The 25,296-nt window shown below is 38.9% G+C and overlaps 2 protein-coding genes across 3 annotated transcripts; both read left to right on the plus strand.

Moving 5' to 3' along the window:
* Window positions 1–1,700: 1,700 nt before the first annotated feature.
* Window positions 1,701–14,836, plus strand: LOC112147560 (serine/threonine-protein kinase OSR1). The gene is made up of 17 exons (XM_024274064.2): window positions 1,701–1,931; window positions 2,436–2,548; window positions 5,655–5,763; window positions 6,178–6,319; window positions 6,782–6,837; window positions 6,916–7,025; window positions 7,105–7,206; window positions 8,795–8,928; window positions 9,029–9,077; window positions 9,159–9,224; window positions 9,400–9,522; window positions 11,402–11,437; window positions 11,593–11,739; window positions 12,297–12,399; window positions 12,470–12,538; window positions 12,606–12,670; window positions 12,743–14,836. The coding sequence occupies exons 1-17, from the start codon at window positions 1,862–1,864 to the stop codon at window positions 12,815–12,817; spliced, it is 1,569 nt and encodes a 522-aa protein (XP_024129832.1). The 5' UTR covers window positions 1,701–1,861; the 3' UTR covers window positions 12,818–14,836.
* A 1,868-nt stretch (window positions 14,837–16,704) lies between these two features.
* Window positions 16,705–24,683, plus strand: slc22a13a (solute carrier family 22 member 13a). Of its 2 annotated transcripts, none has more exons than XM_024273297.2 (11): window positions 16,705–17,279; window positions 17,795–18,212; window positions 18,286–18,389; window positions 18,509–18,663; window positions 19,172–19,340; window positions 19,442–19,562; window positions 21,560–21,654; window positions 21,753–21,967; window positions 22,704–22,812; window positions 23,540–23,746; window positions 24,096–24,683. In XM_024273297.2, exons 2-11 carry the CDS (start codon window positions 17,841–17,843, stop codon window positions 24,163–24,165), a joined length of 1,617 nt encoding a protein of 538 aa, XP_024129065.1. In that variant the 5' UTR covers window positions 16,705–17,279; window positions 17,795–17,840; the 3' UTR covers window positions 24,166–24,683. The 2 variants fall into 2 exon arrangements, with proteins under 2 accessions (XP_024129065.1, XP_024129064.1); XM_024273296.2 differs by having other exon boundaries at window positions 16,706–17,279; window positions 17,751–18,212.
* The last annotated feature ends 613 nt before the right edge of the window (window positions 24,684–25,296 follow it).

The following is a 25,296-nucleotide window of genomic DNA, read 5'->3' on the forward strand; positions in this document are numbered from 1 at the left end:
TAGTGATTGAGACAAAAACCAATAAAGCAAAATATACAACTTTTTATTTTAATAATGCATAAGAAGTATTGGAATCTTGTCAAAATTGATAGAAATACCTTTCGTCTCATTATAAAACTGTTAATATATTACTAGATAAGAAAACAGTGCAGTGGTGTGGTGGTTAAATCATAGTTTGGGTCCTTAAAGCTTTCAGTTTGCATTTAAAATAGCTGATTTAGGTTCCATGTGACACTAGGATATAGCTTTGAAAAGGGAATACGTGGATTGTGCTTTTATATTCATATCATAGAGGAAGATCAGGCTAAAATAGCTGTGTCAAATGAGCATCTAATACATTTTTTATGTATTTGTTTTCTTCAAAATAAAGGCACAATCCATTTGACTTGTATGTGTATTACGACTAATATTTTTGCATCATACTTCATATTCAGATCACATCTTACTTTTTCAACACCTTCAATTTACATTATTATTGTTTTTTTTTTTTCAATTATAGTGTCACCATTGTTTAGGACAAAGGTGAGACTACCAATGTTGTGTGGTTTAGGCACGCTTGAAAGATAGTGCTCATCTGAAGATGTTGAGCTTCTCTTTGGGAGTTGTGAGCCCAGATAAGATCAGGGCTGAGAACATCAGAGGGACAGCTCCTGGTAGATGTTTTGACATAGAGTCAGTTTGAGACGGTTTGGACATGTTTATAGGAAGATCGGTTAATATTTTTGGCAAAAACAATGCCGGGGCTGGAGTTGCCAGGAAGGAGGTTTATAGGAAAGACCAAAGACAAGGATCAAGGGTGTGGGGACGATGAAAATACAGAGGATCAGGTGAAATAGTGGTACGTGATTCACTGTGGCAACCATTGATAAAAGTGTTTCAAAGAGAAGAACGTTTTTTCCCTCCTAATTAATCAAATGTAAAAGAACAGAATTGTCCCTTTTCATTAAAGTCCTACTCCAACCATCTTTTGATCAATTGTAAAAGCGTTCTCAATGGTCTTTTAATTATAATTTTGCTGGGTTTTTTTGTGCCATAAACAAAAACGCTGTCATTTTTTAGGACATAGTTTCTGCAGAGCAGCTCTTGTTCATAAGGAATTTTACTTTGAGTTGTGGATGGCACTGTAACTTCCCATCATCCCTTTGTTTACACACTCTCCCGCTAGCATACAGCCCCTCACAACCCCAAGTTAGCATTAGCTGTGAAATAAAAATGATGTGTTATATCAATGCCAGATGGCAGCTCAAACGAGAAAAATTAAAGCCCCCTCCAACCATATTTTTTACATCATCATTCCGAGTGATCTTTTATTTGGCTACAAGATTTTTCAAACAGCATTTTTTGCTTCTCCTGATTCACAACAGCTCAAATAAAGAAATACACAGAAAGGTAGTTTTTTTATCTTAAGTTTCCTTAAATATGTCCTCCATCATGACAAAAATGTTTACAACATAAAAACACGATTTTCAGTGATATATTTGAACTTTGAAGTAAAACATTTCACATTGTCGCCCCCTGCTGGTTAACATGACACTATGTGGAATTTCAATTTATAAAATACTTTATATAAAGTCCAAGCTAAAAGAAGAAAATACAACTAATTTGACAAGGTAACCCTTGCATATGTTTAAACGAATTTCACTTTTGACATTTGCCGAGCTGAAGATGGCGACAGTCCGGTTCCTCCTCCCTCCTCCTCCTCGGTGCGCACGTCACGCGCGTAAAGTTGTGTTGACAGGGGCGTCTGTGGATGTCGGCGGAACAGCAGCTTTAGCGGAGCCGAATGGAGTAGATCTTCTCAGCTAGCGTCCCGCCGGCGTCTTTCTTGTTGCTTCAAAGCCCCCGTTCGCACTTTTCAAGCATGGCTGACGAGCAGTCCTCTCAGTCGTGGTCGATTGACAAAGATGACTACGAGCTTAAAGAGGTGATAGGTGAGTAGCTTAGCCGGCTAATGCTAGCATGCCCCGTCTGCTGCAGAGTCCAACCGCTGCTAGCATGCTAGCTTTTGCAGCTAAGAGAAGTCACAGCCTGCAGCGACTCCGCAGTATCATCAGCGGTCCGGTAGTTTTTAGCAGCTATATCTTGTGTTTACTAAGCTAAATGGAGACGGCGTCCTGCTAACCATCAGGAAACTAGATGCTAGCTAAAGCTCAGTGTGCAGCACCGTTTCCACAGAGGGTGGTGTTCTGCAACTGAAAGTAGGAGACAGCTTCAAGAAAAGCCACTCTTTGCACAAGTCTATATCAAATAGAATAATTTTTAAAATAAAGTTGATTCTTTCTGGTGTGTTTGCTAGCATTAAGAGCACAATTAACTGCATGGTATGACCGCGTGACATCATGGAGTGACTGTGCGGGTCGTTGTAAACTTTGGTTATTCGGAATGAAATGAGCTGGATTACCTATGCCTACAAGTGTTAATGTGGATCTCATTAGGGAGTGGAGCAACTGCGGTTGTTCAGGCAGCTTACTGCAAGCCCAGGAAGGAGAAGGTGGCCATCAAACGCATCAACTTGGAAAAGTGTCAAACTAGCATGGATGAGCTACTGGTAAGAAACCTTCTCAAAGCTATATTATTAAGGAACAGATGTTTTACATCTGTGTGTGTCTGTAGATTTAGCTATTGTGTGTGCATTGCAAAAAAATACCCTACAAATAAGTAAAAGTTAGAATACAAGATGTTTTTCATTTATAAATGGGAAAGTAGTCAATCTGCCAATGGAACATTTAAACTTTGTTTTAGTACAATTCCTTTAAAATAAGTAGTGATATCCTACTTTTCAAAGACACAATTTAACATTGAAATCTGTGAAAACACTCTTATTAAGTTATATTTAGCTAATAACTCGAAATATAATATACTAAAATAAAAAAAATGTTTTATATCTTTAAAATAGATATATTTATGTACATATTTACATTCTTATTCTCACTCCCCATAATATCATATTTTAAGTGCTAAAGTAGTCCAATTATCTTTATTTCTAGCCCAATTCAAATAAGACTTGCTTTACACATTGTAAAGTTCCTTTCCAGACATTTTTGATCTATTGTTAAAGCGTTCCCAGTGGTGTTTTATTTATGATTATGCCGTTTTAGCCAAAATCAAAATAAAAAAAAAGTGTTTTCTACATGGTTTCTGCAAAGTGGCAACTAGTTCATTAAAAATTTTCCTCTGAATTTTGGGCATAGTAAGCCTGCTTCCTACTTCCAATCATCCCTTTGTTTACATTCTCTACTCCTCGTTTACAGCCTCTCACAACCCTAAGCAAATATTACTGGTGCAGCAAAAATGGCAAAAAATATTGAAGCTATCCAGCCGTACAGTTTTGAGCCAGTCGCCAGCTCAGACCAGGAAAATGAAGACGTACATGGATCTAGTCGTCTACAAGTGGATGCAGGGAGCTTGTTGCCTGTCGACACCTACGTCACTGCATCAGGCTTTTTCAAATGACTTTTTTTTTCGTCTGCTCCTGATTCACAATGATTTGAACAAAGAATTACTCAGAAATGTAATTTAAAGCCTAATTTACCTAATTTATGTCCTTCGTCATGATAAAAAGGCCACAAGAACATGTTAAAAACAGAATTGTCACATTGTCTTTAAAGATAAAATTGCTCAACAAGATATTCAAGATTTATCGTCTTTAAATAAGTCGTTACATCTGACTGAAAGTTGCAAGTTTGTCTTGTCTTATTGATTATAATATAATATCTTTAACTGGAAACTAGATACAAACGCTTGATAAGATGTTGTGATTTTGCAGTGTGTATAATTGTTAAGAAAAAACACAGTAGAATCTCAGCCCAAAAGATTGTTTTACTTCTTTCTTTAGTGTTTTTTTCTTTAATTTCTGACTATTCAGATGTAAGCAAAGTCGGTGTCTCACAATCTGTCTTGCACTGTGACATTATGTGCTTTTTTTCCCAATATGATTATACGACAGAAAAAAAAAATCATATCACTAATTAGACAAATTTATGTTCTAATGCATAGGAGTGTGTATAATAATACTTAAATTTCCTTTAATTAATACTGAAAGTAAACCAGGTAGCTAATCCAAATTTGTTTAATCATGTGCTATAAGTGCATGTGTTTTAATTATAAGCAACATCTTAAACTCATTACAGATTTAAAAAAGATCATAAATGGGCCTGTAACTATATTTATTAGCTTTAGTTAGCTATAACTTTTAATTTTTTTGCTATTTCCTTCTCATTCTGTATCACATATTGCTTTCAGATCAAATCTTTGCAATAAATGCTGTATGACATGACTTTGAACTACAGTGCTGTTTATCTACTCTCAGATTATATGATAACAAGCAGGTATTCTTAATTAAAATTGCTCTGACTTGCTGAGTTTGTGAAGTACAGTGGAGCAAAAAAAAAATATTTGGCTGTTAAAGATTCTGCAATTTTTTCCACTTAAAAAAAAACGAGTTCACTCTGTAATATTCATCATAGATGCACTTCAACTGTGAGAGACAGAATGTGTAAAGAAATTCATCACTCATGTCTATTTGTATGATGGAGCAGAAAATAGGTACTTAGGTCCTACAAGATTAGGATGAATCGATCTATAATAAATATAATAGCTTGGTGAGAAGAGATCAACTGTTGGAGCAATTACTAGAAAATTAAAGAAATACAAGATTCTCTCTAACTGGAGCTCCAAATGAGGAACTGGTCAATGATCTGAGGAGAGCTGGGACCTCAGTAACATAGGTTACTGTTGGTAACGCTATATCGTCAAGGATTCATATGCTGGAGCTCTCCAAAGGTCCCCCGATGAGACCAAAATGAAAACTCTTCAGTAAAAATGTCTCACAACATTTTTGAAGTTGGAAGCTGAATTGCATTCCACCAAGCTTCTCTTATGAAGCACGGAAGTGGAAGCATCATGCTGACTGATCCCTATTAAGGAAAGAATGAATGGAGCACATGTAGAAATTTTGATCAAAAACCTCCTTCCATCAGTGATAACATTGAATACAAACTCCAGCATGCCAATGATCCTAAATCCATCGCCCCGGCAACGAAGGAGTGTCTACGTAAAAAGCATTTCAAGGTTCTGGAGTGGTCAAGCCATTCTCTGGACCTCAGTATAGAGTCTGTGGAGGGAGTTTTAAGTCTGTGTTGCCTAGCAACAACCCCAAAAGATCACAGCTCTAGAGAAGATCTGAGTGGAAGAATGGACCAAAATAGCAGCTACTGTATGTAGACCTACAGGAAACCTACAAGTTCTTGTCATTATTAACCAGGATGACATTACAAAGTAATGATCTAAACTTATTTTCTGCACCATCATACAAATGACTTCTGTGAAAATCAAACAATGTGTTTTCCTGAATTATTTTATTACATTCACAGTTGGAGTTTATGATGATCTTGTTTATTAGGATGGGCAATTTACATAATCACTGACTGACAAATACTTTTTTGCATTAACAGATTACTCTGAATACTCTACAAGAATTGTAACTATTGATGAAAAACTTAATGACACAGATGAGATGATTTGTTTAAGTTATTGTTTTGGTTAAATCCTTATTATCTTGAAATCTTCCCGAAATGACAAGAAAGTTTTACTAAACACAAAGCTAATGTTTGGTGCTCCTGTGACCCCCCCCCCCCTCTCTTTTCTGTGTACAGAAAGAGATTCAGGCTATGAGCCAGTGCCACCATCCAAACATAGTGTCTTATTATACCTCCTTTGTGGTGAAAGATGAGCTGTGGCTGGTGATGAAGCTGCTCAGCGGCGGTAAGTGCTGCAGCGTTGGGAAAACTTGTTCCGGGGCCTTTTAACTCTTTATCCTGAGCTAATGTTCTGTGTCAAGTAAACTTTGACTCTTATTCAATATATGTATTAATCCACTCAGAAGCCATGTGTATTATTAGGTGCTCTGGATTTTGAGGGATTGTATGGGCAGTGAATTTCCTGTCAGTAGTTACAAGCAGGGGCATGCAACCATTTGTTGCTCCTGTTTTGCTGTCTAAAAGCTGCTGTTTTTAATTTTTTTAATTTTTGGGGGGGTTTCCATAAGGGAAAAAAACATTAATATATGATGACAAAATCTCTTACAAATTGTCCCAATTTGCACCCGTATTTCAATCACTACTATAAAATGACTGTTTTGTTGACATGATTTGACAAACCCTCTTGCTTTTGCCTCAGGCTCGGTGTTGGACATCATCAAACATATCATCTCGCGCGGCGAGCACAAGAACGGCGTGCTGGACGAGGCCAGCATTGCCACCATTCTGAAGGAAGTACTGGAGGGGCTGGAGTACCTTCACAAAAACGGGCAGATCCATCGGTACGTCGTCCCATAGTGTCAAGTTAGACATTGAGCCGGTCGTCTCTGCATGTGAGCATGCAGTTTCCTCCAGAGCTCAAGCTTTCATTAATTAATACACTGAAAATGCATAATAGAAGAGGTTTATTTTATGTAAAAGGAAGAAGTGCAGTACACTATTTTGGGGTCTCAGAGTAAAATAGTTAAATTTGAAATGTCATCAACAGTATTTTAGTGGACGGAGACAGCACAGTTTTAGTGGTGTGTAAAAATGGAGGCTTTAAACCATTCCAGCTCTTTTGTCGAAGCATTAGTCTTAACTGTACGAATGTAATGAATCATAAGGCTTTCAAACCTTTAAAGTGCTCTTGTGCAATGTTAAAGGTGATTAATTATTTGTAGAGCAAAGTCATGGTAGTGTTGATGCAGCTGCTGACCTGTAACGCACAACGACGATTGTTTGCTCCTCCTGTTGGTGTGCAGGGATCTGAAGGCCGGAAACATTCTTCTTGGAGATGATGGCTCTGTTCAAATTGCAGGTACTTTACTTTTTCTGTTTTCTCTCCATAAAACACTTAATTATGGATAAGGTTGAGCGTGATGTTTTTTGTCCATAGACTTTGGTGTGAGTGCCTTTCTAGCGACCGGAGGAGACATGACCAGGAACAAGGTTCGAAAGACATTTGTGGGGACACCCTGCTGGATGGCTCCAGAGGTCATGGAGCAGGTACTGTTCCAGGCATCTTCTCATTCTGTTTATTTTTCTTGCAGCAAAGCGTCATCTGATTTGTGTTTATCATCTCCAGGTTCGTGGATACGACTTCAAAGCAGACATCTGGAGTTTTGGGATCACGGCCATTGAACTGGCGACTGGAGCTGCACCATATCATAAATATCCACCAATGAAGGTAGCTGAGGACAGAATCATGTTTTTATGATTTAATTTACTCGGAAAGGTAAAAAAAAAAAAATAAAAATACACGTTGCTTCATAACATAAGTCGGACTATTGAGAGAAACATGTAACGCTTTTGAACAAATCTTCCACGCTGCCTCTTTTTACTCTCACTCGCATCAAATTTGTTGCTCAATGGTTGTCCAAAATGTGTTCATAAACTAAACGCACATGTGGAAGAAGCTATCGTCACGTTTTTAGCCTCAACCCTACATGGAAGCATTGACTATATGTCATTTACAACGTATGGAAGACACGGATGATGTTGCCAGATCAGGTTTATTTATTTTGAAGGGTTCTACAAAAGCATCAGTAATCACGTCTCCAAGTCTAGACTCATGAGACCAGTCTTTCTTTTTTTCCTTTTACCACAATCTTTACCTCTATACTGGATGAGCTGTCTGAATTACGGACGCTTTTAGCGGTACTTCTGTGTCTCTAGCAATAATAAAGTCTCAATGGAAATAAGAATAATATCATAAAGTTCAGGAAGAAAACAATCAGATTCCCCACTGTATTTGTTCTGGACAGTGCTTCTTCTTCTTCTGTGTTGCTCTTGGTAGCAAATATCGATGCACATACCTACAGCGCCCCCTAGTGGATTTTAGTGGGAAACAACTTCTAAAGTGCAGCCGGTTGTTAGAGGAAAAATAACAAATATATGAGCCTTAAAAAAATCACAAATTAGTTCCTCCTGAGTTTATGTCACACCCTTATCAAACTAAGTAAAAAAAATCTCAATTCATACTCTCAAAAATATGGTTGTACACTCTGTGGCAGCTAAAGGTTGAGTCGACTGTTTAGTTCTTACATCCTGAGACTATTTCTAGTAAATTAAAATGGACTAATCAGAAGTGCTGGTTTGTGTCTCAGACGTGACCATAACTAAATGCTTGCTTTGCCTTTGAGTGTATTGTCACTACCCGATCTGTATACGGAACTTTATCGGTTGCACCGCTCGTGATCATAAGAATTTATGTTTTTCTCAATAACAGCTGCTACAGCTCTGAAAAATAAAAGATCGTCACCCAAATGCAACACTGTACAATCGTATGTTGTTTTCATTACAGACAATGGAAAATCTCAATGATACGTGATAGAATGAGTGAACGTGTTTTACTCTGAGGAGATGCTGCAGCCACTATTGACGTTAATGTGTTTGTGTTAATGGAGTTCATAAAGTGTCAGTAAGTAGCAGTGTATCCTCTTAACTTGGAGTGTAAACTGCTGTCTAATTAAACAGAAGAAGAAGAAAACATTTCTTGTTCGTTTGTAGTCCTCTGGAAGATTGTTGTTAAAAAATGCTTCTGGTGAGACCTGAGGTGGAACTGATGACACAGAAGAAAGTGGAAGTTTAAATTATGAGTGAAAGATGCCAAAACGTTAGTGGTTACAATGCGTTACAAACTTGCAGTGTAAGAAGAAATGTGTACAGACCAGTTTAAGGTAATGCATTGAAACATGGAACATGTTTGGCGTGTGTAGGGAGCAGAAATGGGTTCCTTTGATGTGCCTTCTCTCTGAATCTGAACTGTCTGGCAGGTGCTGATGCTGACCTTACAGAACGACCCCCCCTGCCTGGAGACGGGGATCACCGATAAGGAAATGGTGAAGAAATATGGCAAATCTTTTAGGAAGATGCTGTCTCTGTGTTTACAGAAAGATCCTGAGAAAAGGTCAGTTTTCAAGTCTCAGATTAACTGCTTATCTTTCCTTCAGTTCTTCCTGCTGGATAATGAGTGTAATCCAGGGTCCTTATGTGTTTGTACTGTTTAGGCCCACTGCTGCTGAGCTGCTGAAGCACAAATTCTTTACGAAGGCCAAGGTCAGCCATTTATTTTAAATTCAATGGACATTTCATGAAGGCTTTTGCAGTTTCTCCAAGAAACTGGTCTTTCTCTTCCAGAACAACGAGTACTTGCATGAGATTCTGCTGCAGAAAGGCCCCACAATATCAGATCGATCTAAAAAGGTTTGCCCACTTACAAACACACTTAATGTTCACTACGCTAGCAGATCCCTGCAGGAGGATTTACTGCTTTGTGCAGGGCCTCCTCTGAGTTTCTCAGCTTTTCCTGCTTTAACATGTCCTGAAAGGATCCCACGTAGGATGAGTCAGCGCTGCCTTTCTCCACTGCTCCGTGTAGGTGCGGCGTGTGCCCGGTTCCAGCGGCCGTCTCCACAAGACGGAAGACGGCGGGTGGGAGTGGAGCGACGACGAGCTGGATGAAGAGAGCGAGGAGGGCAAAGCTGCTGTGGCTGCACTGCGGGTGAGACTCTGACTCCAGCTGATGCCGTCGCTTTGGTTCGGTTTAGGTTCTTCTGGAGATTAACCAAAAAAAGGTTTAAAGTCCAAATGGACTTGTTGGTGTTAGCTACATTCTTTGAATCTCAGGTGAATTGTTTCTCCCAAAGTGTCTGGTCTTGTGGTAACATTTAATTTTTGTCTCTGAAAATGAATAATTTAATTTGAATGAGTGAAGATTTCATTATTTAATCCACAAAGAAGATTGAAACACAAACTTTGGTTCTGTCTGAATTCCCTCACTTCTTCCAAACCCCCTAAACGACTGTATAGTCCTGGAATATTCAGTCCTCTGGATTGAAATGCAATTCAGACGCATAATCACAATTTTTTTATTTTATTTTTGAAGGCCAAATAAGATGTCTCTCATTTTCCGAAGTAAAAATGTAACCATTTTACAAAGGCTATTAATATATGCTGTCGTTTGATAATGAAAATTTGGATAATTTATCGTAAATAATTTTAAGATAAACATTTTTTTTCAAAGAGCAAGGTGTTTAAACACAATGCATTATGGTCTGTATGAGTGACCATTAATGCAGACTAGTGTTTTTGCAGAGACTTGTGGGAAATTTCTCGGACTCTGGATTTGGGAATTGTAGATTTGAACGTCCTTATGCAGCACACTAAGTCGTGAGTAATGAGGGAATTTGGACACAACCTTCATTTGATCATCAAGTGATCATCCTGATTTATCAGACTCACGTTCTCACAGATCCACACGCCTCGGGTTGCCTGGCAGCTACTACTAGAACTGTTGCTTAACACCCGCTGGTGGTTCTCACAGTTACAACATCGACATTTTTTGGATATCTGTCATAGTAAATAATGAAGCAGCAGAACAAGAAAACTGAACTAGAAATAACATGACTGACAGACTAAGACAGGAAACAGATTTGTAAAATGACGTAAGGAAAGAGGGGTGGAGATCTTGAGGCTCCTCATGATTTGATTACAATTCAGGAGGAAACGATTCGATTATGAAACGATTATCAGTGCAGCTTCCAGTCATTATGAGTTTGGAGGACCTGAGGTTTTAGCGGTCAGTCTTTGGTTATAAAATGATCAGTTATTGTGAGGAACGATTCTGTGGCGATTGAAGTCTAACCGTCAGATGTTAAAGCTATGGTGCCAACTATCACAACTACTGTCAAGGCAGTGAAGGTGAGAACAGAATCCGGTCTCAGAGCTATAAAAGCTCCAATTGACTTTGTTATTTGCTTTGCCTTTTTCGAAGATGATGGAAGTTTCTTTAGGATATCCTAAATGTTTTTTTTTTTTTTCAATAATCCGTTATTTAAAATTCATAAAACAATTCTGAATTGTTTATGGGTTGTGATGGATGCATGAAATTATCAATTTTTTGGTTTTAAGTTAAAAAAAAAAAGGAAAAAAAGAATTGAGCTGAAGCATCACGGCACAGACCACAAACAGCCACATGAACAATTTTGATTATAAAATGGGAAATTGATAAAAGCAAGTAGAAGTTCTGGACTTCACAAGAATTTGAGTCAATTTAAGCAGAATTGGCAATAATGTATAAATAATGAAAGATTATATTGAATTGTAATGGAGATGACATTTTTAAGCAGCTCCACAAAAGTCCATGAAGTCGGCACATCAAATTTAGTCATTAGAAAAATAAAAGCAGCCAGATCACTTTCTTGCTGTAATCTATTTTAACACTTCAATGTCTGGTTGTGGGTTCTACTGTCTTATCAAAATTGTTTTTCTGTTTTTTAATCCTTTAATACTTCATCAGTTTATGTATTGTGGGAATGAAATGAATATTGCATGTTTTTTTTTTTTAATAATCTTGGTAATCTGTCATGTCCGTTCTGCAGTCTCCCAGAGTGAAGGACGGCTCTCAGAATATGGAGGTGAGTGAGTTTGTAGTGGACATGACGTCGAAATCCTCACACAGAGATCTGCATGGCTGTAACATGTCTCTTTCACTTGTTTACGTTCTGGTTTTTAATTTTTTCTCTACATGAAGCTCTTTTACTCCATTAATGAGCCCACTGCTGTTTGTTAGCTTTTCCCGCCAGCAGACGGCTCCACTGTGCTTCTGCAGCCCCCTGTGGCGCATGCCAGGCCTCCCAACGCAGCTCCTGCAGGGGAGGACCTTCCACCCCAGACTGCAACCATGAGCGTGAGCCCCTCACATGCACCTGCTGCCCAGGTGAGGGAGGAGAATCAGTTTAACAAAGTTTTCTTTTTTTCTTTTTAATACTTTACCAAACCAAAGATGTCAATGGTGACATTTATTGGTGCCACAAATTGGCACACACTAATACACAAGGAAAAGTTCAGAAAAAGTCTAGCATTTAATACAAAAAAACAATTGATTTCTACTTTTTATGTATAATTTAGAGTGCAAATAAATAGAAACCACTAATTATTAAAAATTATTGAGAATTATACAATTATTATGAATTATTCAAACTAAATTTAATGGAGATATGAATCTCATATTATCCAAAATGTTCATTAGTTCAGAAATACTGAAGCTAGAGTCACTAAACTTTTCCACATGACTAATTATCACCTATTTTTACTATTTTCTAGTTGATAGTTCACTATTTTAGCTTGATTGGGTATCCGGACCCTTAGACTCTGAAAAACAAACAAACAGATTCTTTTCTTTCTACATCAATGAGCTAAAGATGATCATTTTTTAATGTTCAATATTGTACCTATTCCTTTACATTCTTCTCCTAAAACACTTTCCGTTTTCAGGATCCGGCTTCCTCGTCCAGCGTTCCCATCAGCCTCGTTCTCAGACTGAGGAACTCCAAAAAAGAGCTCAACGACATTCGCTTTGAGTTCATGCCAGGCAGAGGTACAAGCTCTCCCTTTTTATTTATTTTTTTGCTTCGACTCGCTGTGCTTTAACTCCCATCCGTCCTCAGATTCTGCGGATGGAGTTTCTCAGGAGTTGGTCTCAGCCGGTCTGGTTGATGGGAGGGACTTAGTCATCGGTACGTTTCTTTGTTGTTTTATCAGTGTAATAGTTATTTATTTTTGTAAATTTCTGGTCTCGTCTAGTTGCAGCCAATTTGCAAAAGATTGTCGATGATCCTCAAAGCAACAAAAGTGTGACCTTTAAGCTGGTACGCACACTTATATATTTCACTTTTTGATAGTTTGACTCAATAAATTAATACATTTTTTTTTCTTAACAGGCATCTGGCGTGGAGGAATCTGAGATCCCTGACGATATTAAACTCATCGGATTTGCCCAGCTGAGCATCAGTTAAGTGGAGCGGAGCCGCCAGCGAAGGACAGAAAGAAACGGGATGCACGGCTGCAATGTAGTCTACTCCACACTACTACTGCCAAAGGGGAGAGGCGGCGGAGAGGAAGGGTGGTGACGGAGGAGGCTGGCAGGCGTTCGATGCTACCGCAGGATGCATGAGGACCACACGGAGACGCTCAGTTCATCACAGGAATCACACGTGAAATGTTTACAGTGCGCTTATAAAGTAAACGGGAGAAGAAATGCAATCAGCTTTACAAATTCCCCATTATGTTTTAGTTCTTCTTCTTCTTCGTCACAAACGAGCACAATCCAGACCATCTCCTGCCAGCACTGGAAACGATTGCCTTTTTCTTTCTTCTTTTTTTTCCCATTCCATTGTGCCACAAAACTCGAGTCATGCCACCTTTTCATGGCACTTTATGAAATTTAGAAAGGTGGAAAGTTCAGCCTTAGATAGCGTAGATTTCATGTGTTCAGGGGGAATAATTCAACCATCGAGTATGTTGTGCTTATCCAAAAATTGAGGAAATGCATCCGTAAAATAAAACACACAAGTGTTTATTTCTAACAAAAAAAAAGAACAAAACTCCTCTAAAAGTCAGAATTTAAAGTGCTGTGAATAAGTCTGTCCTCCATATGACTGATGTGTTTTTCTTTTTTACATAATTGAAGTTTTGGATGCTGAAATTGTCATTTGGCGTTTAGCTGATGGTTACTATTAGAGGTTGGTTTTCTCTCGGTGAGAACTGCCTGATCGTCTATGCAACAGTTCCTCTCGGCGTCGATGCTTTGCTAACTTTACTGCTTTTGTGTAGCATCAAACCGCGTCGCGTGCATTTCAAATAACCAGCTTCACGGGAAAGGCAGCTCACGCTTCCCTTGAGTATTGATGGAGCCTTTGGATGAGCTGGTGAGGGAGGGTTTATGTGCTTCAAAAACTTCAAAATGTTCTTCCAAAGTGACGTAAAGCCTTAAACGGGGCACTTCACTCGCATTTCACGTCATATCGCAGCGTGCAGTCTCGTTAAATGTGAATATTTTTTTCTCCCCAGTGCTGCCGACATGTGCACATCTGTTTTCACCAGTATTCGGTCACATTTCCTCAAACCTTCAATCAAAATATCAACAGTAAAACTTTCATTTGTTAAATTGCAGTTTTTGCTCCATCTTACATTAAATCCAGAAAAGTGGCCTGGAAACATTCTCAGAAACCAACTAGTGCTTTAGTTTTTTTTTGCTCTTTGTTTATTGTGTATCTTCAGGCGGGTTGTTTTTGCAGTACTGTAGATTCTCTTCTTGCTTTCTAAACACTCTGTGTCACAAGTCACTCCCAGCGCAGCCGTCTGCTTGGTTTGCGCAGCTCTGAGGTCAGCTGATGGTACGTGTAAAGATGTAAATGTGCATTTGACGCCAACTCCATTTCATTTGTAACATTTGTAGATGCAGTGGCTGTCTGATTTACAACAAAAAAAAGTGAATTCATCTTGTAAATATCGATCAATTCTTTTATTTCCGAGCACACGGCGGTGGATTTGTTTTTGTAGTGTTTTCCACTTCTGTCACTAATCATGCACAGACGTTACTGTTGCTTTATCTGCCATCTCACTGATGTGTTAACATGTGATTTGAAACGACATGGAGCTTGTAACCACTCTGTTCGGATGTCATCTCGCTGAGGCTGATGGTCGTGTGTGTACGAGAGAAACTGATCGCTGGAAGTCTTACAGACTTTTTGCACATTTTTTGTTTTATTGTTTACCGAAAAGCTCTCTCTGCCTCTGAGCGAGGCTCTCGGAGGATGATCCTCAGGGATCAGCCAGGACACGTGTCTCTTTTCTTTCTCTATATCAAATCTATTTTAAAATATTTCATCCAAAAGATGGGGATTCCCGCTCATGCATAATTGAAAGCAGCATGTCTGATGAAGGAGATTCCTTGACTGACGATCTACATTGTTCAGTGCTTAGAAATTGATTTTTAGTATTTGAATAAAATTACATGATGGAGTTCAAAGTGAGTTCATTATTTGCTTCATTTTTTTAAAAAACTCAACTGTAAATACAATGCATGCTGGGGGTTTGAAGGTTATCATTCCTCAACTATATTTCACAGAAGATTGAGGGGGAAAAGTGGAAGAGGTTCAAAATCAAAAGTTTACACACTCTGAGTGTTCTAAAAAACATGCACATAAAATAATCAACACACTCTCAGTAAAATGCGTACATATTCCACGACTTTGCACTCTGAAATACCGTGTATAATATACGCCAAACACGCTTTTTGCGTGCATATGATACGCAATGGTAGAGGATAGGTTGTGCCGGCGTACAATATACACGACTTTTTAGGTTTTGTTTTGGTCACGTGGTCAGAAATCCTCCGGCTCTTTTCTAAATGACGTCGTTCCTGGTTAAGGTTAGGATTACAGTTATGGTTAGGGTTAGAAAAGCAAATTGTTCGTTTGTGGGGCTGTCTGTGATGCTCACGGCTCCACCAGGGGACGTGTCAATCGTGGAAAAACACATTTTAACATGTTTAGGACCGAGCGCATTATATGCAAGCAAACACCGGGTTTGGCGTATATTATACACGGTATTTCCCAAATCGTGGCATATGTATGCATTTTACTGAGACTGGGCTGAAATAATACAAAAGGGTTTGAATGGTAGGTAAAGGTAACCCTCCTCACCTGTGACTCATGTGCCTGTGATCAGTGTGCGCTAAAGGTCTTGGAGTTTCTGGTCTCCCAAAATGCACTGACATTTATGGATCCAGAGTTGTGAGGAAAACTAAAAATCTATGGGAAAAGGTAACTGAACTGCACAAAACTGGAGAAGGATATAAAAAGGTATCCAAGAAACTGAGTGTGCCAGTCAGCAGTGTTCACAGTGAAGTGAAAAGTTAGGCGTTATGTTGTAACCAAACCTCAGTCACAATCATTTCTGCCAGAAAAATCATTGGGGATGCAAAGAAAACGCCACAAATACCATCAGCAGTGATCAAGGACATTCTGAATACTGTGGATGTTTCAAGATTAGGGATGTAAAAGATATTAGATATGTATTGAAAATTGATTGAGTAACTGCAGTATCGTTTGAAAATCACAGATATGAACAAGATTTTGTTGGTTAAAAGGTATAAGAAGTAAATAGTCGATTTCTGGCGAACTGCAGTTTCACTTGGATCGATTTAAAATGCTGACAATATCTAATTTAATTAATTTTATTTATGAGTGTCCTTGACCGATTGTTGGCAGCACAGCACACTGAGCCTCTTTGAGCAGCTCTACACGACGACCAAAACAACAACAAGGTTTAGTGAGAACCCGCTTGTGTTAAATTTTCAGTCAACATTGCAGTTTTTGTTATTATGAGATATTTACAGTTTTTATTTGAACCGAACCAAAACTCTGTGCCACATTATCACATCAAAACGTGGATTGCGGTGCTTTATAGCGGCTCAGACAAGAACGAGTGAACCAATGCGGCGGGTAATGCCCGGAACTTCAGTCGAAACGCTGTCAGTAAAGCTAGCAAAAGTCCTGCTGAACTTCACAGCAAATGGTTCAGAAACCCAGAAGAACAATCTTTGGAGAGATCGTGATATGTATTGTATTGTGAGAAACGTATCGTGATATGTATCTTAACGCCAGACTCCTGCCAATACACACCACAAGTACTTTACATGATTGTGTTTGTTAAGAACTTATGGTATCATGAATGAATTACTTTCTAGGTCATTTTAGTTTTTTTTAATTGCTTTCTAGGACAGTAGAGCAGCAATAGATCATTAGAAATTCACCTCTGACTTGTGGCCTGCCCAGCGTATTTTCTGTCTCACAAATACGCTCTTTTTCAAACCATATTTTTTGGTCTGCTTCTGATTTGTAACAATTTAAATAAAGAAATACTCATTTTCTGAAATAATACTAATTTTCATCATCATAAAAGATGACACAAGAACACAAAATATACATTTTTCATCAGACTGGGTCTTTAAGCTGCACTCACCGTTTTTTCTGTGCATGGAGCAATCAAACCAAACTTCATTTATATAGCACTTTTCTAACTTGTGGTTTACATAAAAACAGTTGTATTTTAAAAAACAAAAAGCCAGACATTAAACAAAAAAATATGTTAAAAAGCCCCCAAAAACTGCAATAAAAAACTAACAAAAATAAAGTGTAAGATAATCCAAAGATGATCAGCACAGAGTAAAAGGAGGATGTGGATTTAATTTACCCAGGTAACATGTCTTGAGGGAGAGTCATGACCAATCTGGTCAGACCAGGCCTAAAACATGGGTGGGGCATCAGCATTGACTGTATATAAGAACAGTCACTGTCAGTGAGCATCACCCCAAACTGCTTCCAGTAGACGGGGAGTGAAGAGAGCTGCAAGGAGGATCAGTTTACAGTGTAAACCGTGTTAACTTTTGGAACCAACTCCAAAATGAACAAGGTAGGTTTGATCAGGGTCAGAAAGTCTCAAAACAATATTTTTTTTCTTGTAAATGTTTTAGAAAGCATCAGAGGAGAGTTTGTTGATGTTACTGCAGAAATAAGGAACATACATGCTCTAAAACTTGTATCCACGACTGCTGGATTTTAAAATCTGAAAAAGATGGTTACATGTCAACAGTTTTTTCCTGTAAGAGATTATGAAATGTAGAGCGAGACCTTTCCTCGACCATAAACTAAAGAGCAAAGAGTCACAGTCATAAATATACTGGAAACAACACCTTGCTCTTATGCAACGCTCACTAAATCTCATGCTGCTGTCAGTCAATGAGTTCATTGTAACTGGACTTCAGGCCAAAGCACAATGTTATCCTCAAGTTACTCAATAAACAGTCCAAGAACGGCAGGTTATAAAAGCTGCTCTGTCTTGTTAAAAAGGTGTTTGTTGAAGTGCTTTGTCATCCCTCCTCAGGTTCACCGCTGAGGGGCTTAAACATTGATGGCTTTGTTTTAAAGGTCACTCTCCAGCAGCATCTCTGAAGCAGAACCCCACACCCTCACCATGGCTGACTTTGGGGAGATTCTGCAGAGCATCGGGGAGTTTGGACTCTTCCAGAAAACCCTTCTGTTTGCACTCTGCTTCCCCAGCCTCTTCCTGACTTTCCACCTCGCCAGTCTGATTTTCGTCGAGTCCGACCCGGAGCGACACTGCAACACTGACTGGATCCTCAAGTTGGCCCCGAACCTGACTGCCGAGGAGCAGCTGAACCTGACTGTGCCCCGAGAGGATGGCAGCTTCAGCAGGTGTAGGATGTTTGCTCCGGTGGACTGGGACATCCAGGTCATCCGGGAGTACGGACTCAACGACACCACGGTGTGCTCCAGTGGATGGGTGTACAGCAACATGAAGTACGAGTCCACCATAGTCACTGATGTAAGTTAAAAAAAGATGCAAAAAGCAGAGGTGCTTCTCTTTTACTGAGTTTTAGATGGTCGTTTTTCCTCAGTTTGATCTCGTCTGTGACCGGGCTTTTTTAAAAGAAGTGGCACAGGCTGTGTTCATGGCAGGAGTCCTCGCTGGATGTCTCCTGCTTGGACCGTTTGCTGAATCGTAAGCTTTTCTAAATTGAAGGGGCCAAAAGATGACTATTTTACTTTATATTTACAAAAAACTGACATTGAAATGTGTTGATCTGGAAAGGATTGATCTGGGAATGTGGTCTTTTCCAGGTTCGGTCGGAAGCGAGCCTCTCAGATCCCAGTTTTTCTGATGCTCATATTTACTGTAACGACTGGACTCTGTCCCAACCTGTACCTGTACATGTTGTCTCAGTTCATCGTGGGGATTGGTTATGGAGGATATCGGCTAAACAGTGTTATTCTGGGTACGCTTCACCTCTCCATCCTTCACTTTACAGCAGGGGTGTCATCTCCAGCATGGTCAAACTATTCTAGAGGCAGATTAGAGACAAGTCACCTCAAGTTAGATTTGAATAAATCAGGTTGATATCATGTTATTATTGCAAATAATACAAATTTGCCTTCAAATTAAGTTGCAATTCTTCATAGCAACAAAAAGCAAATAAATTTGAGTAAATCATGAAATAGAATATCTTTATCTAGATATATTTAGGACATTTTCTAGTTATAAGGCTTCATTGTGTCTGCTCTGATAGTTAGTTTCTTGCCATAACTTATTTATTTAAAGCCAAACTTTACAAATAATTGGTAAAAGAAAACACTACAAGTACAGTGCAACCGGCACATTAACATACAACAGTAACAAAGAGGGTTACAATATATACATTATATAAATGTGTGTGTGTAAAGTAAAAAATGCATTTCCTTTAACCAAAAAGTATATTTTAAAGTATGAATTCTCCGTGTTTGCAGTTACAGAGTGGATCGGTCCATCCCGGCGGTCATGGGGGGCGTGTGCCACCCAGTTGTTCGGGGCTCTGGGACAGTCCGTCATCGCAGGAATCATTTTCTACATCAGGAACTGGAGACTGGCTCAGTTCATCATAGCGGCTCCATTCGCTGTGGTCTCTGTCTACATATGGTGTGCATTCAGCTTTTTCTGTTAAAAAACCAAAAAAAGTCCTGCTATAGGCAGCATGTCAGTGAAACCACTGACGAGAGTGGTTGACCAGTTGTGGACAGGTTCATTCCAGAGTCAGCCAGGTGGTTGTTGGGAAGAGGACGCATAGATGAGGCCAAGCTGCTCATCACTAGAGTGGCGGCCATCAACAAACGCACCATTTCAGACTCCACCCTGGAAAAGGTACCCTTTAGATTTCTTATTTTACTCCATGAAAGTCAGAATGGCATTTAAATTAAATTAATACCAACAGTAGGTTAATTTCATGTAAACTTGATAGATTTTAAAGACCCACTCCGATGAAAATTGTGTTTTTGGTGTTCTTGTGGTATTTTTTATGATAATAGAGAACACCTGTCCAACTGCTCATTAATGCAAATTTCTAATCAGCCAATCACATGACAGCAACTCAATGCATTTATGCATGTAGAGATGATCTGCTGCAGTTCAAAATGAGCATCAGAATGGGGAAGAAATGTGACTGAAGTGACTCTGAACATGGGATGGTTGTTGGTGTCAGATAGGCTGGTCGGAGTACTTCAGAAACTGCTGATCTACTGGGATTTTCACCCACAACCATCTCTAGGGTTTACAGAGAATGGGCAGAGGAAGAGAAAATATCCAGAGAGCCAGATCTGGGGGAATAAGTGCCTTGATGATTAGTTCCAGCTGATAGAAAGACAACAGTAACTTAAATATCTGGGTCTGCAGAAGAGCATCTCTGAATGCACAACACGTCCATCCTTGAGGCAGATTACAGGAACAAGAAACTGAAGCTACAATTCTCACAGACTCACCAAAATTGGACATTAGTAGATTGGAAATAACGTTTCCTGTTCTGATGATTCTGCATTTCTCCTGCACCATTTGGATGGTAGGGTCTCCACAATCACCAGATCTCAACCCAATAGATCCCCTTTGGGATATGGTGGAACTGCAGATTGGGATCATGGATGTGCAGCTGAAAAATCTGAAGTAACGGTGTGACAATATCATCCTAATGTGGATCAAACTCTCTGAGAAATGTTTCCAGAACCTTGTTGAGTCTATGCCATCAAGAATTAAGGCAGTTCTGAAGGTAAAAGGGGGTTTGACCCAGAACTAGCAAGATGTGCCTAATAAAGCGGCCGAAATTAAATTTAAAATTGCATTTCTGATTATTTTTTGTATCAAATTGTTGTGAATCAGGATGAAAAAACTCAATTTAAAAACGATTTTTCTCTTGACGTAGACAGTACACAAGCTCCCCGCTCCTTCCCATTCTGATGCATCCACTTGTGAACGACTAGATCCATGTACGTCAGGGGTGTCAAATTCCAGGCCTGGAGGGCCGGTGTCCTACATGTTTTCCAACCAACCTGCCATTAAAGCTCCTTATTGGCCAAACACACCTGATCCAGGTAATGAACAGGAGATAAGGCAGGTTCCAGCAGGAGGCCGGCCTTCGAGGCCTGGATTTGGACCCGTGATGTACGTCTTCATCCTCGTCTGAGCTGACATCTGGGGTCAAAACTGCACGGCTGGATAGCTCCAATATTGCTCGGACCACTACAGTATTTTACAATCTTCTTGCAAAGAATATTAAATGTTTTGCATTCAGTATTCCCCCTTATTCACGGGGGTTAGTGACTGGAGACAATCTGCAAATACCAAATACACTGTAGTCACATTTCATCGATCTACACCCCACATGCCCCTCGATGGTCAAACGCTCAATGGAAACTCTCACTTGAGTTGCCCGGGCCATTCTAAACCGGTCAGGAGTGGAGCGGTCCAGACTGCTCAGTGGAAACCAGGCATAAGCAGCTCCGTTATGGGTAATGGGAAGGGGTGGCGGGGTGGCTATAAGCCAACAATCCAGAGGGGATCTTCAAGTGAACTCCTGCTGCTCTGCAGAAACTATATATATTAAAGAATGACACAAACTGATTGATTTTGGCTAAAATCAGCATAACTTTAAATAAAATATCCCTGAGAAAACTTTTACAGTAGATCAAAAGATGATCGGAGTGGGACTTTAAGTTCTTACTTGACAGATCAGTTGTGTGTTTGTAACATTGCTTCTTCATCTTCTTCACTGCATAGTGTGGTAAAAGATTTTTTAAGGACTAAAATTGCTAAAAAGAGACTATGAGGAGTAAAAGTTAGCATGATGTTGTGTTCACCCCTGTGCATTCCAGATTGTTATGAAAGAAACTGAGAGAAAGGGAGGAATAATAGTTCTTTTCCAATCCCCTGTTCTTAGGAAGTATTTCCTTACCATAATAATGGCATGGTAAGTTCCATTTCCCCGTGCACACACCAGCTGCACTGCTGAGACACACTGACCTGCCCAAGAGTAGAGGATGGTTGTCAGCTTCTGTTTCCCCTCAGGTTCTCGCTGAATGTCACCTACTTCTGCCTTTCCTTCAACGTGGGAAACTTTGGTTTGGACATTTTCCTGACCCAGGCCATGTTCGGCCTGACTGAACTGCCAGCTCACATTCTGTGCATTTGGCTGCTGGAGTTTGTGGGGAGGAAGGTTTCCCTCATGTCCACACTGATGATCGGAGGATTCCTGTGCTTTTTAATCCTCACTGTCCCTCAAGGTAAAACCCTTCAGTTTGAGTTGTTCTCCATGTTGAAAAAACTTTTATGTGTTCTTAATTCATATCAGTAAAGTTCATACATTTGTAAATATTGTTCACCATCAACACAATTCTGTGATTTAATCCCCAAATTTTATTTGTTGCTTTGTTTTTCTAAAAATAGACCGAGATATTCAAAGTCCAATCTGAGTGCTGATAAAATGTCATTCATGCTCAGTTAGTGATAATGTAACTAACAGCTTATATAGCACCATTCAAACAAGAAGCACAAGCTATCTGTCTGGTTATGAAACAAAGCAAAGCTGCATGTGCAAAACCCCCGAGGTCAATCCTTCAACACTAAACCTGTTCAACTCTGTTCCTGTAACCGCTTCTGTTGCCAAAACATGATGTCTGTCATAAAGATTTCCCAAAGTTTGATTTGTGAGACATCAGTTAGTATCATAACTTAATATTTTTTTTTTTTTAAAAAAGGTGGTATAACCAAGAAGATTTTTTGTTCCTACTGGTGTCACGTCATAAATTTTAGAGAACATAGTTAACAGAAAACAGTTACATATTTGAACACAAATTCATTAAATTAAAGACAGCCCAAATGCAAAATTTAAACAGGCTTATTGACAAAAAAAAGGTTGGGATTGTGCAGAAGCCTCAGTTACAGTGCATGGACTCAAAGCTTTGCATCACCACAGAGGCTTTCTGTCCGTTCATTTTCAAACTTTTTTGTTTGTTGCAGATAATCCCATTGCTGTTACCACATTAGCTATCGCCGGGAGATTTTTCACCAACTGGGCCGGTTCCGTTTGTAGTCTATACATTCAGGAGTTATTTCCAACATCATTTCGGTAAGTGTGAAATAGAACAAAAAATCCTTAAAATGTTGTGTTACAATTTAATTGTGAACAGTGCAAACACTTAAAGACACTTAAAATCAAATTTTTGGTGTTTTTAACACGTTCTTGTGATATGTTTTATGATGATAGAGGACATGTAAAGAAAATTAAAGTTCAAATTACATTTCTGAGTATTTCTTTATTCCAATCGTTTTGAATCAGGAGCAGATAAAAAAATGCGGTTTAGAAAAGCTTGTAGGTTTGAAGTATAAGTACAAGCTTCCTATTCCATTCTGATGCATCTACTTGTAGACAAATAGATCCATGTAAGTCTTTGTTACCCTCATCTGGCTCAAATCTGTATGGCTGGGAGATCCAACATTTTAGTTGCACTGCTAATGTTAGGTGTGAGTCTGTAAGATAGCGGGAGAGAGTGTAAACAGATTGATTTCGGGAAGTAGGGGTGGGCTTACTCCACACACACTCAGAGGCGAATTTCTTACCAACTACTGCCCCTGTGCAGACACTATGTCCTAGAATATGACACACTTTAAAAACATTTTCCTAGAAACAGCGTAATTATAATTAAAAGACCTCTGAGAACAATTTTACTTTTGATCTAAAGATGATCAGAGTGGGACTTTAAAAGTATTAACTCAGCTATTCATTGAAGATAATAATAATAGTAATAACAACATTAATAATCATACTAATGGAGATAAATTGTTTTTTGTTTCAGGCAAACAGCTTCTGGTTTGGGCTCAATAGCAAGTCGAGTTGGGGGGTTGTTGTCACCCCTGCTCAACATGCTAGCTGTGTACCACTGGTCCATACCCATCGTGGTCTACAGCAGCCTCACCGTGGTCAGTGGAGGTCTGGGCTACCTGCTTCCTGAAACCAGAAAAAGGGAACTCCCTGATTCCACTGCTGAGGCGGAAGGAAAAGTGTAAGAAACCAGCGTGTGTGTGACATAGTAAAACAAAGGTCTAGATGACCAGCTGAATGTCAATGCAAGTGAAGAAATGCATTTTATTGCTAAAAAGTTTTATTTTTACCCAGACGGTAAAAAAAAAATGATAATGTTACCTATTTTTGAGAACATTCGTTTTTTTTATTTTAACTTTTATCTAATTGTATTAATGTAGGACATACATGTATGTTTAATATAAATAGTTCTTATAAATCTACATATATTGGAATTTTTTTTTTTTTTACAGTGGCTTGGTTCAAAAAGCTTTACACAATTTTTTTGTTGTTTGCTTATTGTTAAAAATCTCTCTTTTTTTCCCCCACAGAAAGGACACTATAATGAGAAATCATCCGGAGTCCAACAAACCTGCACCAAACAAATCAACCAAACTGTAGTTATTGTTTTGTCTTACTGAGTGAACACACCAGATTTTATTTTGTATAAATACTCAAGCAGCCTCTAAAAATGATGTCCAAAATCAGTTCAGTTTTCTCCATGTCATGATCTAAGTTCATGTGCTTTTCGTCCTCTTTTTAACAACGGATATTTAAAGTTTTTGTCCATGAAAATGAAGCTCCTCTAGAGTAAAATGTTGATTTTCTAATTTAAAAGCCTCCAAGCTGCTTTGACCTTCTTCAGCTCAGCAGAGAGGCGCTGGCTCCAAAGCAGCTCAACAAGTGAGACCCGCTGACTGACAGAGCATCTATCTGACGGTCCAGGAAAGATTACACCCTGAGTTTCTGCCACAGCCTCCTTTCTTCAGTTTTCATCAGGTGGTGATAGAATTGTTGCATGACCTGAAAGAACACATTTTACTTGTTACATGTTAACTCATTTCATTCTTTATTGTTTAAACATAAGCTATTGCTGCAACTAACTCTCTGACACATTAAAGTACATGTGAATCATCTAACCTTTAAAGTCTCTGTGGTCCTTTTGTTACTGAATTTATGATTCTTTAATGTCCTTTAAAGGCAAATTTTAACACCTAAAAAAGTACAGTGAACATGTGATGTGAGGACAGTGACTGTCATGTGATTGTGTCAGTGCTTTGGTTTAGTTTTAGCCTGACCTGAGGTGAGTTTGGATCTCTAACCACAGACTGTGTCATCTGAATCAAATCGAACTTTATTTATAAAGTATGAAGCCCCTGAAGGGAGAAGAAAATAAATACAAGAAAAATAAATAGAACTAAAAAAAGTTGTAAGCATTTTTGAGGTAGGATTTCTTCTGTTAGAGCCACCAGAAACCATAAGCCTAATTTTAGGTCATGTAATTATTTGAAGATCAACAGAACTTGTTTGAATTCATAGTTAATACTTCACTGAAAGGAGAAATTAGCAGCACAAAAAAGTAAAGACAGAACAAAAATCTTCAGTTTGTCCACCAATTCTCTTATTGCACTTTTATTTTACTGACATTTATGATGGAATGCTTGATGTTTGCTTAGTACATTCTCAGACAAAGCTGTTTTAAAACTAAAATGTTTCTGATCACATGTTTTAACCCCAAGTAAACGCTTGAAT

This window comes from Oryzias melastigma, linkage group LG17 (assembly GCF_002922805.2).
Source record: "Oryzias melastigma strain HK-1 linkage group LG17, ASM292280v2, whole genome shotgun sequence".
NCBI classification, from domain to species: domain Eukaryota; kingdom Metazoa; phylum Chordata; class Actinopteri; order Beloniformes; family Adrianichthyidae; genus Oryzias; species Oryzias melastigma.